The sequence below is a fragment of the Rhea pennata genome, chromosome 5 (assembly GCF_028389875.1).
Source record: "Rhea pennata isolate bPtePen1 chromosome 5, bPtePen1.pri, whole genome shotgun sequence".
In the NCBI taxonomy this organism is placed as follows: Eukaryota; Metazoa; Chordata; class Aves; order Rheiformes; family Rheidae; genus Rhea; species Rhea pennata.
This window is the reverse complement of record NC_084667.1, coordinates 66048916-66067145: the sequence shown is the minus strand read 5'-3', so window position 1 is coordinate 66067145 and position 18230 is coordinate 66048916. Positions and strand designations below refer to the sequence as shown.

Here is an 18230-nt window from a genome sequence, read left to right as displayed (position 1 = left end):
CTCCTGGCGCTGTCACAGCCAAGGTGGCTGCCTCTGCCCCCGTGCTGAGTTTGTATCAGGCTCTGTTCTGTATGTTCTTTACTACATCTGTAAGTCCTATTTGTAAGCAGCACTGGCTTTTTTGCCTTTTTTGACAGTCTTTTTGATTCTCAGTTTATCCAAGCTCCCGGACAGGCTGTTGCAACCTCTCCCAGCAGACTGTGCTGTGCTGGAGCGCTGGCTACAGTGGTCAAAAAGGGCTGCCGAATTGTCTGGATAGCAGTGAAAAATGCGGAGGGGATGATAAGGAAAACTAACGTAGTAAAAATATTTATTGAAAAAATTCATTAGTTTTCGGTGAGGTTGGTGAGCAGCCTTGGCCGGAGTCTTATGCTGAGGGGAGGGAGGAGGGGGCTGCCCCCTTACAGCAGCATCTGCAGATAAATCAGGTTAAGCACCACACAAAACCAGTTTAAATTTGGAGGTAGCAGTCGTCCAGGGGTAACCTATGTTGGTATTTAGCCATCTACACCCCACTGGGCCGAGGGAGCAGCTTTGCCTGATGCACGATTATATTTGCATGTAAAAAAAATACAGAATATGTTCTGGCGGGCAAATGCTTAGGCTAGGTTGTTTTAAGACAGTAGTTAGAAAAGGGTGTTGCACGTGTAGTAGGTGTTGTGTGCGGCCAGTAACGTTTCAAAACTAAAACTCACCGCGTTGCGGGGAGAAGTGTTGACCAGACCCTACTCCAAATAGTTTTTATTTAAAACCTGAAATAGCAGAGCACAGACTGGATCCTGGCTCCCCTTTATCCTAATAATGTGTCTTTAATATTAAGTCTTTCCTCTTGCTTTCTCCACCATTATATGTGCTTAATTAGCCTCTGTGAAGTGGCATTGCTTCTCCAAGGTGTTTTGAGGGGGCTCCTGTCTGTAATACCCTGTGCTAGTTACAGGGGCTTAAGTCCCTCGACACTTACTTATTTTCTTAGAGGTTCATTTCGGTTGGGTATTGCTTTTCCAAATCCCATTTTCTAGCACCTCAATAAGCTCACGGGTCAGCCTGAGGACCCTTGCAAGGGGATGTGAATTTGGGAGGCTGGCAGAGCACGTTAAAGTTGGGTCTTGCAAAGGTGGCTTGCCTCCAGACCTGCCTCCCAGGCCCTGGGGCGACGGGCATCCCTGCAACAGCTGTGTTGCAGAGAAAACCTGGTGAGTCTGCGTCCCACGGTTTCGTGGTGGGACGGCACGAGGGCGCGCAGATGGTCGGTAAGGAGGCGCGGAGGGACTTTGGAGGAGGGATGGATCTCGAGAGAAGTAAATGTTGCTGCAGAAAGTTCCAGCGGGAGCCATCGGTGTTTCCAGAAAGCCATCTAGTGGTCTCGTATTCAAACAGTCGCTCGCCTTCAGACGGGAGCCCGGAGCTGCGGGCACGCGTGCTGCTAACCGGCGAACGCTGGCGTTGGTGCTCGGGGAACGACGCCACGAGTTTGGCCCTAACTGCGACAAGGCCCCGTTGTAGCGGCAGAACGCGACACGGTGCCTTTTTTCTAGGTCACGGAGTAACGATATATTAGGAGGGTGAGATTAGCTAATGCCCTGCAGCTCGTCTCTTCCGAAGAACGAACCTGATGGATGTTCTTCCAGACAGAGGCTTGGGTCCTCATTTGACGTGCGTGGCGTCAGCTACTCTGTTTCAAAAAAATACGACAGTACAGGGATAGTGAGAGGTTTAGAGCAGCTTCCGCACAGGGAGAGACGAGGATGCAGCGCTGCGGCAAAGAGGCAGCAGACAGAGCCTGGAAAGCTTGGAGTTTTGGGGGTTTGTTTTTTGTTTATTTGTGTGGGTTTTTTTTTTTTGTTTTTTTTTTTTTTTTACTGTTTACCGTTACTTTTGGGCATCAGGTTTAAAACAAACAGATGGAAGTACTTTTTCTCGAGACAGTTCAGTTGTGGCACTCTTAGGCACAGCCTGCTACAGGGACCCAAGGTTTGAAGGCTTCTCCCGGCGTTGGATAAATCACTGGAGGGACAGGCTTGTGCGTGGCCAAGAAGTACCCAGGCGCAGCTGCCCCTGCGGCAGAAGGATGCCCATGGCCTGTCGGCTGGGAGGCTGCCCAGGAGGAAGGACCGCTCTGTACCTGCCCAGCTTTTAAGTTCTTTCTCTAGGCTTCGTTTAGATGTTGATCTAGATGGAATCACAGCCTCGCCCAAGATTATCTGCATCTCTGTTCTCACTGTGTAAACCAGTAAGGTTGTCTAGATAGCTCCTGAGTTATCCTTGCCTAGCATTTGTAGGAGCTGTTCTGAAAACCTTCTGGAGATGGAGCGCGCCATCCTTTACAAGCTGTTCCTGTGTGTTAGGCTCTCTGCCTGTAGGAAGTAGTTCTTCTCTGACCTCATTCTCTCTCGCTGCAGTTTCAATCTGTTATGTCTTGGTCGGTCCTCAGCAGACATGGAGAGCAGCCCATGAGGTGCTTCCCTGCATCCTTCTTTCAGCTATTTGAGAGGGCTTTGTGTGCTCTCCCACTCTTCCCTTCTGCTTTTCTTCACAGTTGTAGTCTCTCCCCTTCTAACCAGACCCTATTGCCCTACTGTGGGCTCTACCTTAAAAGTGGTAGACGTGCCAGATGGATGCTCCCCTCCAGCTTACCTGCTGAGTCTAACAGGTGGGTCACTTCATGTATCTGTCCGGTGACATTTTCTGCAATCGTACAGCATTTTGAGTGAAGTTCACACCATGCTGCTTCACTACCCCAGACTCTTCCCCAGCAGGTCTGCTGCTCAGCTGGTCATTCTCCATCCTGTCCTGCGTAGTTCTTTATTCCTACCTGCCTGGGTAAGTTTGCATCCTTACTTAATGCAGCTGTTCTTTCCTGACTTCTCTTCCGATCTCAAGATTGTTTGACTTCTATTGCAGTTTTCTGGAGCATTTTCAATTTTTCCTAGTGTGGTATCTGCCCATCGAATACATTTATTGCATTGGCCATATCACTAATAAAATACTAGGTGGTGTCACTCCCCGAACAGGGCTCCTTGCTCAGTGCATCCTTCCAGTCAGACAGGGAACCGTGAGTAACTGCTCTTTCTGTATGGCCCTCTGATGAGCTGCGTGCCCGCATTGTGGGAGTTTCGTCTGAGCGTGTTTCTCTAGCGTGCTTGCAAGAAAGCCCTGTGAGATAGCCTCTAATGAATATCAAGATATACGGCACTTACTGCTTCTCCAGCTATTTGCAGGGGCAGTTACCCTGTCGTCAAGGGAAATTAGATTGTTCTTGACAAATTTGCGTTGGTAGTCACTTATCATCTTGTTATCTTCTAAGCGCTTACAAATAGGTTGCTTCATTATTTCCTCCATCGGTTTTCCAGAAGTTCTAGTGACCAGTTCATAATTCCCTGGCTTCTTTTTTTGCTTGTTTTTAAAACTAGACGCTACGTATGCTTTTTCTGGTCTTTGAAAACCTTTCCTACCTGCATTGAGCTGACACAGAAATAATAACTCAGGAATTGCTTCAGCTGAGCTCCTCCCTAAATACCTTTGGGATGGCGTATGGCAGCCGGCTGGTGAATGGACCCGCACCTTGTTTTAGATATTGTCTTACCCCGACACCCTTGCAGAACACCCTTTCTTTTTATCCCTTATGCTTCTTGCTTTTGTTATCTCATCTGAATTGTGACCTTTTCGTTTTCTAACCAGTGCTTTCAGAAGGTTAGGTTTATCAAGAAAAAGGTTTTCAATAATGTTCTGTATATTCAACAACAGTATCCTGCAATGTTGCTGAAAATTTGGGCCTAACTGTAACTGTGATTAACATCAGCACAACTTCATTTTAACAGCAGTGGAGCAATGTGACTGTAGAGGTGGGTATAATTTGACCCATTGAGTGCTTTTCAGGAATGTCTAGTAACTTTTGGTGTCAAATTTGGCACATGTTGCTATGACCTCAGTTTTCAGGCAGTGCTGATCCCGCCACCTGTGAGAGGTGTGTTTCGTGGAGCCTGGGAGACGTTCATTCCGTCTATTTATTTATTTATTTGCTGATTTCTCAATTCTTTTTCTTTCCCCCCCCCCAACAGGAATCATTAACCAATGGCAACAAGAATCCAAGGATAAAGTGATTTCCCTATTGTTAACCCACCTGCCTTTACTGAAACCAGGAAACATCGAAGCAAAAGTTGAATACATGAAACTCTTGCCTAAAATCCTGGCCCACTCGATTGAACACAACCAACACATTGAAGAGAGCAGGCAACTGCTGTCCTATGCATTGATACATCCTGCCACTTCGTTAGAAGACAGAAGTGCTCTCGCCATGTGGCTCAACCATTTAGAGGATCGCACGTCAGGTAGTTTTGGCAGCCAAAACAGAGGTCGGTCCGATTCTGTGGATTATGGGCAGACACACTACTATCACCAAAGACAGAACTCCGATGATAAACTCAACGGATGGCAAAACTCTCGAGACTCTGGCATAAGTGTCAGCGCTTCCAGCTGGCAGGACAAAAACCTGGCGTGTGAGAACGGCCATCTGCCCCTCTACTCCTCCTCCTCTGTCCCCACCACCATCAATACTATCGGAACTAGCACAGGCACGAGTAAGTACCAACATAAAACACTGGTGAGGGTCACTGATGGCCACTTTTCACAGCGTAGTCCCTCCTACTAGAAAATATTTCTGTGCAGTGTTTAGTAGAGGGGTTAGTTTCAGCTAGGCCATAGAAAACTCCTCCTTTCCTACCTGCTTTTTTATTTTCTGCCTCCTCCTTTTCTTCCCTCCCCCCCAGTCCTGTAGGATTCTAAAGGCCTAGCAGCTGGAAAGGAGGGGAAACAGCCAAGAAGCTGTTAAGAGCAAAAATGCATGTTGTCAAAGGTATATAGCTAAAACCAGATTTGGAGATCACTATTCAGAAGTTCCTAAAGTGATTGGGGAGCTGAAGTTTCATTTCTAAAAGTGACTCAGGGACTCGAGGCAGAGCCTTGCTGCAGCCTTGCCTCCAAAGCACCAAGGTGTCATTTTTAGAAGCCAGGTTGGGACCCATAATCTTCAGGGCATATCTGAAAATTTATTTTATGTGACTTATTTGCAGCGCACAGGGATGTGAAAGCTAGTTGTAATCGGTGGGTTTTAGGCAGGCGGCCCTCCATGCTTTTCATTTCAAGTGGTGGAAAATTGTATCGTTTTTCCCCCGTGGAGGCCCTCCCAAGCTTTGATGGGAATGGCACACATTGCAAGCCGGACGGTTGGAGACGCTGCAGGACAGTGTGGCTGGAGATTTATTGCTAGTTTTGTGCAGAGATTTAGTGCAGCTATCATTTTTTTAAAGCAGCCATTTCTGCCTGCTAGCCATCTTCGGGAGAGAACAAACAAAGCATTTTCTCCGAATGATTTGGAACCTCTTCTGTCCACTTGCTCTTTGTGCAGAGGGATGTTATGATTGCTGTTGTGTCTTTTATCCTAATGAAATGCAGTCTGTGCTCAGAGACCTTCCGCAGCTCGTATTACACGGCGTCGTCGGATCATTCCAGACAGGGCATGCAGGGCTCTGGGAAGGCAAGCCAGCAAGTTCCTCTGAAACTCATTTTTTATCCCTATTTTGGTACAGTCTTCTCACTCTTCCTGCCCCCTCGCTCTGCCCTTTCTGTGCTCTTTTCAGCCCTCACAGCTTGTCCTCGTGACGATCTTGTTCCCAGCGCTGATGGTCCCCTCCTTTTTTGCCTGTACCTGAAGCCGGTTCCAGGACTCATCTGTGCTCTGGCTTTTTGTTACTGTGCCATATTTTTGTCCATGCAGGACATTGGAGATGTCCTGGCAGGTGATTAATAGCAATAAGTGTATGTTCTTCCCCAGCCCTATTTTGAGTTTTCACTCCCTCTCCAGCCTCCTCCATGCTGATCCACCTCGGGCACCCCTGGACCAGCCAGCCTTGTCGTTGCCTCATGTTGCTGCTAACATCTCACCTGAGAGCCTTGATGTCCTCCTTCACGGCAGCTTTGAGGAGTTCTCGGGGCCTCTTTTGAGGATGCTTGGCATCTCCCTAGATATGAAGCATGCGGAGATAGCTTCTGGGACAAGAGGCTTCTTGTGGTGAGGGCACTTGGCTTCTCTGTCAGCCTGTGGAAACCCACAATTAAATAGCTGAAAGCTTTAAAATGATCACTAAAGGCTTCTGGGTTTCTTCCTCTCCTGTAATCAGTGCTCTCTTTAGGTGGCATTTCAAACTGACAGTGATACGAGACGCTGCTCTCAGTTTATTGCCTTAACGCCCTGGGAGCCGAGTCCCCGGTGTGTGGCCTCGCAGGCCTGCTGCTTGCTGGCTGCTCTTCCTGCCTGGGGGCTTAGCAGAGGGGTCAACGTGTCTGGGATGGTGGTGGGGGAGCTGTGGCGATCGCCTACCTCTCCCGCTTCGCTCGGGGGTACGGTCGCCGTGCGGTGAGGTGAGGGGTGTTTCTGCGCGCGCCTGCTCCGCGGGACGCTCACTGTGGCTGTTGGCCACGCGGCCTCCCCGCGGCTTGCGTTACGGCCTGGACAGAAGAGAGAGACGGGCCGCCCTGGAGACGCGGCTGCGGTTGGTAACGTGGCCCGTCCCATCCTCTCTTGCCGTGAACGTTTTTCTGATGGGCCGGATGCTCTCTTGCCGGCACCGTCGCACGCGCCGCCCGAGCTGCTCCGCGGAGCCACGCGAGCGCGGCTGGGCTCTGCTCGCGGGCTGGGTGGTCTGGCCTAGCCACGGGATGGAGTTAGCCCCGCCGGGGCCTCGACGTCTGGGCTCGGCGAAGGAGCCGGGCTGCAGGTGCAGCATTTCGGATGGCTGGTGCCCGGAGCAGACTCGGAAAAAGCGCCTCGCGAAGGTGCCCGTACCGTCCCTCGGCGATACGCAGCGGGGAAGCGGCCGTCGGCGCGCGGAGGCTCGAAGGAGAACCACGTCTCCGCTCGCGGCGGGCTGCTCTCCCGCGACCTTGCCGCGGGCCACGGCGTCTCCGACAGCCCGGCCCGCGTGTGCAGGTTTGGAACGGAGTCAGATGGCACAGCGCTGGAGATGGCAATGACGCAACGTTTGGCAGCCTCCTTCAAAGCCCTGGCTTTTGATCGCTTGGGATCGTGTGAGCGGCTCCGCGGCTCCCGAGACCCAGCTCTCTGGGCGGCGGAGGAGAGCGTTTTCGGGATGACCACGTTGCACGGGAAAGGCTTAACGAGGAGGCAGAATGAGAAGGACGGCGAATGCGTTTGTTATTGGTCTGTTGAATCACTCCTGTGAGTTTTTTTTGAGTCCTTCCTTGTGGTTTTTGCATGCCTGGCAATTTGGAGGGTTTTCGTACTAGGGAGGAAATTATAATAGGTGGATTCAGAAGGGATTTGGTTATGAGCTAAATACAGAGAGGTCTGACAGGAGGAACAAGTTTAATCCGTGGATGAAGATGACTTTCAGAGCTTCGGATGTGGAGCTGAGAGAGGCCGGAGGCCCTGGTATCACCTCCCTGAAAGGCAGCTCCAGTGACACTTTCTGAGGAGGAAGAAACCCAAGACATCACGAAGACTGGGGTGTTTACCTGAGGGGGAAATCTGCTTGAATAATGTCAAATCAGGCTTGCAAAAAATAGCTGCTGATTAAATGATTATGACACTCTGTAGCAGGTTAATCATTGATGGTGGCTGAATTTCTGCAAGAAATGTTACATTTTAAAGGACGCTTTTCAAAAATCCCTTTTTGTTTCTTTCTTTGAGCCTTTTTATGCCCAGACTCATCTGTTAGTAGGAGCAGTAAACAGCCTCTAGCCCAGTGAGGCCTCTTAAGTTTTATCCCAAGGCACAGAAAACCAAGAAACAGCTGAATTACTCCACAGTTCCTGAGCTGCTTGCATTGCTAGGGTCTTTTTCCTCAATTCTCCCAAAGTGAAAAAAGTACCACAGGACTTGGCAGACCCTTTTAGGAGATATAATGGGCTTGGAGAAGCCCCTCAAGGTGGCACCTTTCTCTGTGGGACCTGAACGGAGGAGGTCCTGCACGGGTGAGCTCATACAGGCTTGTGCAGCAGAGGCTGCCTCCGACCTGGCGGGGCACGCGCCTGCTTTGAACCTGGAGCTGTGTCAGCACAGCAGGGTCCTCGGAGACTTCTTGGCTTGGGTGCCGTGGGTTGCCGATGGAGCAGCACAGCCTTTGGATAAGAGATGCCTCATGCACCAGACGCAAGCATGGATCTCTCTGCAAAGCCTCTGTAGACATCGTACCTGGGTCCTTTGCTGGAAGGTCGCGTTCCTCCTCTGTCTCTCCCGCTTGGCTCTGCCCTCCCGTGTGCTGCACAGCCACCGTTCAGCCTCGTGCCGGTGTTGCTTCACGTAACTCCCCCGCACAAACAGCCCAGGCCCGGTTGTGGGGCTTCCTGGCACCTTACCGTGACTGCTTTTTGTGTCATACTGTCACACCACTCTGATTCAGCTGCAAGATCTATAGTGCCCATAGCCAGGTAACCTTTTTCCTGAGCTTAGCGCCAAGATAAACACATATTTCTAAAACTGAGTAGGTTTGTAGAAGCATCTGAACACATCTTTAGCTGAATCTAGTCTTAGATGTTAATCTGACATTTGCCTGAACAGCCCTGTGGTTCCCCCAGACCCCGGTAATGCATCAGGTTAGGTACAGCTTATGTTTTTATTCCAGCGCATAGAGAGGAGCACGTGTCCCGCTGGCGAAGCGTGCTGCGTTTTGCACAGAGGTCTGCTAGAGATCTCCGAGACAGTGTTCCCCAAGCACGATGTGCTGTTCTGGAGACTGAGGCTTGCAGCATGCCGAGTTGGTGGTTTTGAAGCCTCCGTCGGGTTGTAACTCCTGCTGATGTATTTCAATGGCAGCATGGTCTGAGAACCTGCAGGCTTAGCTGGAGACAACCTGACCATATCTCATATGTTAGTTCATAAGCTTCTGTAACACAGTATTTGCTTGGATGCAAGCACAGTAAGTCCACAAACAGATGCTAAAAAATAAACATGGCTAGTCAGCCTTTGTCCCAGCCCCTCGAGGCAATCGATATGTCCATTAATCTTTTATTTCAGAGCAGATCCCTCAATCTGTTACAGTTTTAAGTTTCATTATTGCTATTTTTAATTTTGCCTGTTACTTGTGGGAGTTTATCTGAGTAAGGGCTTACTCCAGCAGCACCTTCCAGGGCACAGACTTCCCCGACCCAGCTCCACAAGGCCCCGCTTGTTTGTGGCACTGAAGTGGGGCGAAGCCTTTCCCAGAGGAGCGATGTGCTGATCTTGCCTGAGGTACTTTCGTCTTGTATTGTGGCATAATTAGAGGCAATGCTATTATGGTTTAGGGTTTAAACATGGGTAGCTGAAGTTCACATGAGAATTCGCTTTGCGCTGTCCTCATCTGCTTCTCTTTGACTCGACCTAGACCCAGACTGACACTGTGAGAACAGCTCTGGCTTTGTCTCGTGGCTGATCGGGTTGTTGAGGGCTTTGAAACTTCGTTCAGATTTGTCATTAATTTCTAGTTCTCTCTAATGGTGTTGGCTGATGTTAGCAAAGATTTGAGGAACTGTTACTAGAGGGCGAGGAGAGATTTTTGCTCTCCAGCATTTCCAGGGCAAGTCTGCAAGCGCTCTAAAGGAGTCGCTCTGGATTTGCGCCCCTAATCGTGATCTGAGACTGACCCAGTATCCAAGGCGACTGGTTTGGGTCTGGAGCTACCTTAAGGGCATAGACTCATGGAGAGTGATGAAAATTAACATACTACTGCTCATCCACTGTATCACGGTAACTGCCTCCATGTGCGTTCTTAGCCTGTCCGTTAGCTACAACTTTAAACCAAAGTTTCAGTGTGCTGGGAATAAAGGTAGCCTCCTTGTGGGCTTGTGAACGCGAGCGGGCAAAAGGCCAAAAGTACTCCAGGCCTGGAGGGAAAGGATCAAGCAAAGAGCCCCTAGCTCTGCAGCTGAATCAGATGGCAATTGCAAAATGCCTGGGTTGCAAAACACATCTGCAGCGTGGATGGGGCTTTAAACATCTGAAGTGGAACAACAGAAGAAAGCAGCCCTCTTTCTGCAGAGCAAAGGGGCAGCAGGTCTGAAGAACTGCTTTTCCAGAGCGCGAGGCTTAGCAGACAAGCTTTCAAAAAGAGAGAATGTGCAGAGCACCTTGTTCTGCCCATCTACCTGCACAAACACCTCTCCCTTTAATGTTGTTAAGGCATCATTAAATATTCTGCTCTGCAGCTGGCAAGGGGAGGAATGGTCTTAAAAACTCCGTTTAATAAGCGCCTTTGGCTCTTTGAAGGATCCGTTACAAAGAGGTAAGAAATGAAAGCTACAGACCAACATTTCTTGCACTTGAGCTCTGACTCCTTTCTTTCCCCTGTGTAATTGGTTCCACCTGAGTATGATCTGATTGCACAGGGGGGTTCATTTGTCAAGAGGAAGCATAGCAGAGCTTAACCCTGTGTTCTCTGCCTGCTCAGAAGTGAGTGTGTGCAGGGAAACAGGAGTTTCTCTGTTAAATATGTTTGTCCAGCATGGAGAAGCTGGAGTGCAGTCACATCTGATGTGCTGATTCAAATTGAGGGCAAGAAAGAAAAGGATAAAGTATGGAGGGAGTGATATCTACTCTATTTGGCAATATCAAGCTTGTTGGACCGCAGCTGTAGATGTAAGGCTTCAGGTCCTAGCTCTGCCACATATCTGCTGGAGAAGCCTTCTGGTCACCTACTCCCAGTACATAGTAAGACTGTTATTCCCAAATTTTCACGTTTATGGTGAGACTTTCCTATGCTCTCATCTTTGGTGTAGTGCCAGGGCAGTTAAACTCCTCTTGGAGTGCAAGTTCCCAGGGATAAGAGCTGTCAGTTCCCCTGCACAGGGGCAAAATGTCTTGATTTTACTGCAGGAGCAACAATAAGTTGCCCCAAACACTTTAATTTAAAAGCCAGATGTTGCAGGTGATTCCTCACAGATAAATGAAGACTTTGTTATGCAAGTACCTGCACAAAAGGTGTCTCAGTGTCAAATGCAGACAGCACTTCAACAAGGATGAGTTTCTCCAGTTGTGACCTTGCCTATGGCGTGAGAGCACTGCACAGCCTGTGTTTGGGCTGCGGTTGTACCATAAAGCAGTAGCACACCAGGTTCTCTGGTGTGGGATGGCCATAGAGAAGGTAGGTAGTGCTCACAGTTGATGCTGGCCTTACAGGAGTCTTGTGTGTCTAGGTGTCCATCTCCTGTCTGTGCTTCCAAAAAGAGGAGGAGGTTCTGGTAGTGGTGTCATCCAGGTGGTCCTAGTGAGAATAGGGCAGTGGTCTTTGCTAGCAATGAAAGGCTACCTGTGAACAGGGAGATCCTTGGACCAGCAAAGCTATTGGCAATGTTTGGTCACGCTGCTGCTTCCAAACAGAAGGGAGAGGTGTGATGCACTTAGACCTCTCTAATACCCATCCTGTGGGAGTCTCTGCTAGCAGGACTGATGTTACTTGTCTAAGAGGAGAGAGAGAGAGCAGTGCAATATAGGAGAAATACTCACCTCTTTATCTTACTTGTCCCCCAAAAGAAAAAAATCTTTTATCTTGTCCTAGATGTGAAGAGATTGAATAAATCAGCGTACTTTCCTGAGTGCCAGAGAGTAACCATAGAATGATAGTGCGTGTTTTGTCAAGATTCATGGCTCTCAACTGGCACCTGCCAGTTCTCAAGAAATATTTAGGTTTCAGGGTGATGCTCAGGTGTCACCAGTAAGAAGTGCTAGTGTTCAAACTCCCTGTAGCCTCAGGAAACTTCAAGGATGCTGATGGCAGCAGGGCACCCTGCGGGGAGAAGGACCATCCTGTGAACTCCTGCCTGTTCTGGGGCAAGCCCTGTGCCAGTTTGTGGAGACGCTACCTTCCTCTAAAGGGGTTTCTGTCATGTTACTCTTACTCAGAAGAGAACCCACCCCAACTGCTGCTGTTCAGATAGGTCTGTAGCTGCTAAACTGTATGTCAGCATGTATACGGCTGATGTTTCTTGCTGGATTTTGCCTGCGTTTGCCCAAGTTCTGGCAGAGGTTGCTGAGCGCTCTGGTGAGAAGCTGGTGAACAAGACTGATGATGTTGGGCAGACCCCCCTGAGAATTGAGGTGGAAGAAGCAACACCTAGAAAGCACTTGTTGTGGGCAGTGTGTTCTGTGATTCTTCAGCCGTCCTGCACTGTCGTGCAATAGATTATTGCCTGCTACTGTAGACTAATCTGTTGCTGTACACAGTACCCAAACTGATCTTGGTAACTGGGTGGGAACTGCATGTTTTAACCTGAGGGACCAGTCTGATTTGTGTTGGGTTAATGCACAGCTTGAAAGTACAACCATCTCCTCTGTGTAGATTTACTACCATGTGAAGGTGATTGTGTGTCCTTGGTGTGTGTGTGTGTGTGTTTAACCTTTACAGAATGACATATTTTCCCTTGTGCAGAGTTAGCGGTTAAACAACAAGCTGTTTTTTTTTTTTTTTTAATAAAGAGTGCAAAAGTCTTAATATGAGTACACCAGTAAAGCAAACAAATGTACTGTTCTTACTGTTGGGGGCTTAGCTTTGTATTCAGGATTTTTCTTCAGAAACTTCTCCTTCCACTTCTTTCCTAGTTGGCCATACTATGTACTGAAACTTAGCCCACTGGTATTTGCCCTACCAAGTGGGGATACCATAGAGATAAAGAATGGGATTTGGGTAGTACGTGTAGCAACAAGCCTGACATCTACCAGGTTAACATCTTTCAGAAATTGCTTTCATGGGACAGGCCCCCTGAACTCGTAGTAGTCTTTATTAGTTACCCCATCGGTGACAGGGAATCCAGGGAAAGGCGGAGGTTGCAAAACCTTTGTTTGTTTGTTTTTCTTTTACTGATTGAGTAAAGCTTGTTGGCCTTCGTTATGTGAGAGACTTTCAACTGTAGTAGTCTGGGGCATCTGTTGTCTTGCTCATGCCCTCTAGTGTTACGTGTAACCATTGGAGAACATTTCCAGGAGTTACTTCCCTTGCTAGGGACCCTTAACTATATATAATAGCTTGAGAAATTTTGGATTTAAAAACAGAGGAGGATTCATACAAAAAGATAATGTATGTCTAGAGTTGTTTTCTACAATCCATGAAGACTATGCAGAAATACAGGAGGAAACTGGAGCGAGAGGGTAGGCAGCCTCTTCCACATGAGCTGTTTTGGGAAACAGCAGCTTTTGTCACAGCACTGTGCTCTTTATCTGCTCTGAAAATGACTCCAGCCGTGTAAACGGCAGATACAGATTTTCTGTCCCATCTATAAATGCAAAGCACTTGGTCCCTGGGAGGGTACGGGCCACAGCTCTGCAGTGCGTCACTTAAGCAAGCAAGGAGATGAATGCTCATCTGCGCTCTGCCTGGAAACCATCAAGCGTTGGAAATGATAGCAGTGATGGAGGAAAACAGAGGTGGCCTTTCACTGCCCGGACGTCAGCAACACTGGGGGGAAGCTGTGAGCAAAAACTTAGCTAACTACTCTTGAGTGGTGACTGCAAAGCTCTGTTTTGTAGCTAGTATCTCTTCCTCCTGTTGAGGTCACTCCATTTGCCTTGTTGCTCACCCTCTGCTTAGCAGAGAGGGTATCATTAAAATCGGATGGAGGAAGCTATGTCCATTCTTCATGCTGGGCAGCTGGCTGTCTGATGGGCTTGTGCATGTGCTCGTCCCACCTTCAGCTCCACTCCCACGCTATCCAGGCCCGATCCTAAAGCAGAACAGCTAAGGGCTCTGTCCATCCTTGAGATCGCTGCAACTGCTGGTGTGGCTGTTAGCTGGTCAAGTGCAAGGAGGGAGATTTCTCCCTGTGGTCCATGGGATCCTGGAGCATGGTAGCAAGATCGGGGCTAGAAAAATATATTCATCGAAGGGAAGAGATTCAACTGAGGGGAAGAGATGGAGGCAGCCCAGTCTCCGCTGTGTATGTGTTTGCAAGGCCTCACGTGAAGATGCAGGAAACCGGGCTGGTCCAATGGTTTTCTTTCACAGTTCAACATTTGCATTCTGTTATTCAGTATTTTCAGTATTAAAGTGCCTTGATGGATTAAGTTAAGTTAAGCAACAGTCAGAACCTGTTTTATTCCTAAGACTTCAATGTAGCCCCTTTGTCACTTTCTGTGCCTCCTTTTGGGCCTATTTTGGAAGGTTCCTTCACCTCCTTGCTCCAAAGATGGTCTCTCTTCTTGCTGTTACTTCACTGAAAAAGCGAGGTGGCCAACATAGCGCCGAGATCTCACCCAAAATATATCTCCATGGAGGTCTTTGACTTTCATCCAAGCTGATCAGCCTGCCTGTTGTCCTCCTGAATACCATGCTCTGCATTGGGAAGAAAAGAAAGATTCACACATCTGTCTGTCTCCCTTCCTGTTTCCAGCTATGTTTGGGCAGTGTAAGAGTCAGGCTGACTGTTCCCAGCCAACACTGAAATGGGTAACACAGTGCATCAGGCTGTATTACCAGCTTAACAGCCCGTCTCTCCCTCCAGACTTTGCTACTCGCTCCACCTGGGTTCAGGTGGCCGCAAACACTCCTCTTGCTTTAGAAATGTGCCAGTATCCAAAATCTACAAAATGATATGGATATGAATGACATGGAGTAAACCATCAACCTCTGCTGAGTGTTTTGCTTTGGACATAGCATCCGGGTTAGCATTTGGGAGAACGTTTCTCCCAGTCCTGTTTGGCTAAGGCCTCTTGTGTTCACTATTTGTACCACCTGCATTTGGTGGTCTCCTCTTGTAGGGAATCCACAGCCACTCATACTCGGAAACAAAAGACCGAATTTCTTGCCTGCAGCAGTTGGATTTGGTGAGATGCAGTGAGCAAAGTGGAGCTTTGTTAATTTGGGTTTCAGACAGCAAGAAGATGGAAATGGGGTCCTCATCGCCTTGCCCCAGTCTGCTTTTACACAGGAACAAGAGAAGACGGAGGGCATATGCGCAGCCTACATGAGACAGCGCTTTCTGGCTCGGTGAGGATCCTGTTGTAGGCAGGGTGTCAAGCAAGTGATTGATATCTGCTTGCCAAGCAGAAAGAGTAGGCGGGAAAACGAGTGCATTTCCCACAAGCTCACAGCAGTGAGTTGGTTTTGTGTGGGCTCTGGGTGGTGTGTGGCAGGCTGGATCTTGCAGTCCTGCTTCAGCTCGGGCCTTCTGCCCCACCAGCAGCAGCACTTGGAGGAGAGCCAGCTAGCAGAAGGACTAACGGGGGGACCTGCAACGTGGGCAGAGAGAGCTCCAAAGGGCAGAGGAACTCCATTGCGTGCCCAAAGCAAAAGGAGGAGGAGACCATGAGACTGAGCTGAGCAGTGACTCACACCAAGCAATGCTGTCAATGGCATTTAGGCATGTACAGACGGAGATGGGAGCACAGTGGACTTTCGCCAGGTGGTCAGCAGAGGTGAGGTACTTGTCACTGATTGCTGGGGGCTGCTTTTAGGTACAAAGCCACACGAGTGCTCTTAAACCAGCCCTCTTGACACAAAAGCATGCCTTAAAGCATCCTAAATGCTCTGCATAATCTGGCCTTCTAGCCCACCAAACAGTCTCCACTGAATCACGCTTTTGACCTGGAAACGGCACAGAAGTTGCCAGTGCGGCTGATTGACGGTGTCCCAGCTGTGGAGCGGTCAGACGTCCCCAGTAATTCTTTTAGAACCCTCCGCAGTTTCAGGTGTCTTTTGACTGGGAGGTTTTGTTGACTTGGCTGCAGGCTCCAGCGTGCACAGATGCGATTCTGCGCGTCTGAGGCCCCCAGGCAGGCTTTTGGGTCATTACTCGCTTGTCACAGGAGCCTGCTCCTTTCAGGGCTCAGAAGAGCTCTCCTCTGTCAGTCTGTCCTCTCCGCTGCTGAGGAAGGAGTATTTGAGCTGCTGCACAGGCATGATGGATGGATCTTCCTAGACCAGAGCGTATTTCACCAGCTGCCCTGGTGCCTGTCAGACACTGCCATAGATGACAGTAATCTGTGGTTACTCATTGCATAGAAGCTTGTTCCTCTCCCTGAAGGAAGCTTTGCTTTTCTCCTGACCCGGGAGTGCTCTTGGGTTCCCGTCTGTATTTTTTGCTGCTGTTGTCCTGCTGCTATGAGCCGTGGGAATCGTCATTGGCTTCTGGTTGGGGGCTCCAACTATGAGCAGGATAAGCAGGCTCTCCAGGTGGGACAGCTTGGGACGTGCCGCGTGGTGCTTTCAGCTGTTGATGTGTGTCCGTAAAGCGTGTGATGAGTAATGCCTCCAGCTGAATAAAGCTGGCTACTCCTACCGACTCATGCCTTGGTACCTAGTTGGCTTCTGTAGGCAGCAGCCATCAGACACTTTTGGGTGCTCAGCACTAACGACAGCCAGCAGCATAAGGGGAGAAGGAGCCCGTACTGGTAAAGGCATGCAAACTCCCCTCTAAAACCCTTTCAGCTCCTTGCAGCCTTTGGGCAACACCTTTTCCCAGCCTTCCCTGCCGATGTCATGAAAGTTGGTTTGGTTTCCTCGTGACTCTTTCTGAGCATCTTCATGTGTGAGGAGAAACCTTGGAGAGAATCACCTCTCTGTTGCGTTGGACTGCTGTGAAACTCTTAGATCTGGCAAATACATAGAAAAAGACCCCGCTACCGCCAAGTGAAAGCTACGCAGACCTTGCACGAGGGCAGCGGTGTGCGTACACACGTGCCGCTTCTCAGAAAGCGGGGAAGAGAAGGGCTGCTCTGGTTTATGTTTTATCTGAAGTGAATCCACTCGCTCTCTCAACTGTGGCATCGCACTGGGACTTGCTGCATTACCCTGACTCAGTAACATGCTGGTATTTAATTAACTTTTGACTTTTGATTTAAAGGACCAGTGTACAAAATAGTTATTTACTTCATTTGAAAAGTCTTTTAATCGTTACCATAATTATAGTTTCCTGCTCTTTTTGGGGATATTTTTCTTAGCAGGGGGAAGGGAGAGGAGGAGGGGGGAATATTTGCTGTTCTCCTTGTGGTTATCACATCCTTCAAATTACTAAAAGAGGCTGGGATAATAGGTCTAGTGATTATACATAGGCACCATCTGCTCTGCTGCTGCTTCCTATCAAAGTGCAGTTAAGAGAGTGCAAGAAGGATATTTTCTCTCCAGCTATATTAAGACTCTGTTTCCATCTCAGCTCCAGAGCAGAGCTCTCTGAATGCAAATGGATCAGATGCACTGTAATCAATGGCTCATTTTTGGCAGCCTTGAAGCTGAACCTTTTTTTTCCCCCTCAAGTTTGTTGTTCCCATTTGTTATGCAATTCTATTAAAGGCGAGCTGCTCCGCGTTTGATGTTCCCTTGTAACTACAGTCCCTCCGTTTGCTGAGCGATACAGTCTTTTATTAGCCAGCTCAGAGATCTGTGTTTTAACTCAAGCACAAGAAAACAACTGTTTCTGAGGATGCTTAGGGCCGATTTTTAGCACATACCAGCTTTCAGTTGGCAGAGGAGGGAGAAGGCTGTGCTGAGTTGATTTGGGGCAATAACGGGGAAGGATTAATGCCAGTATTATCGTAGTAGCTCTGGCTACCCCGTTTTCCACTGGACGTTGTCATTGCAAAGTGCTGCTGTTCGTGTCAGTATTTTGGGCGATAGATGGAGTCAGGAGACGTTACGGGGTGCTGGCTACTAACTGCCGCGTACCCTTTGCATCTTCTCATCTGGGGAACTGGATGCTGCATTTGCCAGTTGATGGTATTGGGGACCTAACAGACTTTTCTTCTCTCTTGGAGCTGGTAAGATTTTACACTCTTTAAAGAAAAAGAACTTTCTTTGAAGAAAAAAATAGAGGAAAGGAATTTAACAAAGTCCAGGAAACAAAAGTGCAGATAGCATAAGGTAGAAGATGGTGACGGCTCAGATAGTCATTGGGACGAGGTGTCTAAGCTTCAGTTCAGCCAGCCCGAATGTCTATTAGCCAAAGGCCAACAGAAGCTGGTATGGCTGAAACGTAGAGGAATTTTGTTTTGTGAAATCTGGGCCATGGTGCCTACGAAGGAGGAGGACTGAATTATTTTTTTGAATGAATGAATATGGGTAGAAAGAGAAAAAAAGAGGAAAAACAGTGATACTCCTTGGCACTACGAGTAGCTTAACTTACTTAGTTACTCTGGGGTGACTAGTGAGACTTGGCTCAGCGCTGCAGCGTTGTTATTAATGGCCTGGGATTCCCCAGGGGCGAGTGCTGTTCTTCTGTGGTTTGTATATAAATGTATGAGAGAAACCACATTT

General features: G+C 48.7%; 1 protein-coding gene across 5 annotated transcripts in view; it reads left to right on the top strand.

The window, feature by feature from the left end:
* Positions 1-18230, top strand: part of SAMD4A (sterile alpha motif domain containing 4A) — a 117442-nt gene that overhangs the window by 66264 nt on the left and 32948 nt on the right. For all 5 annotated transcript variants that reach the window (XM_062577631.1, XM_062577629.1, XM_062577628.1 and 2 more), the window contains one exon: positions 4059-4577. In XM_062577631.1, coding sequence (XP_062433615.1) covers positions 4059-4577 — 519 coding nt within the window. The remainder of the gene's footprint in view (positions 1-4058; positions 4578-18230) is intronic.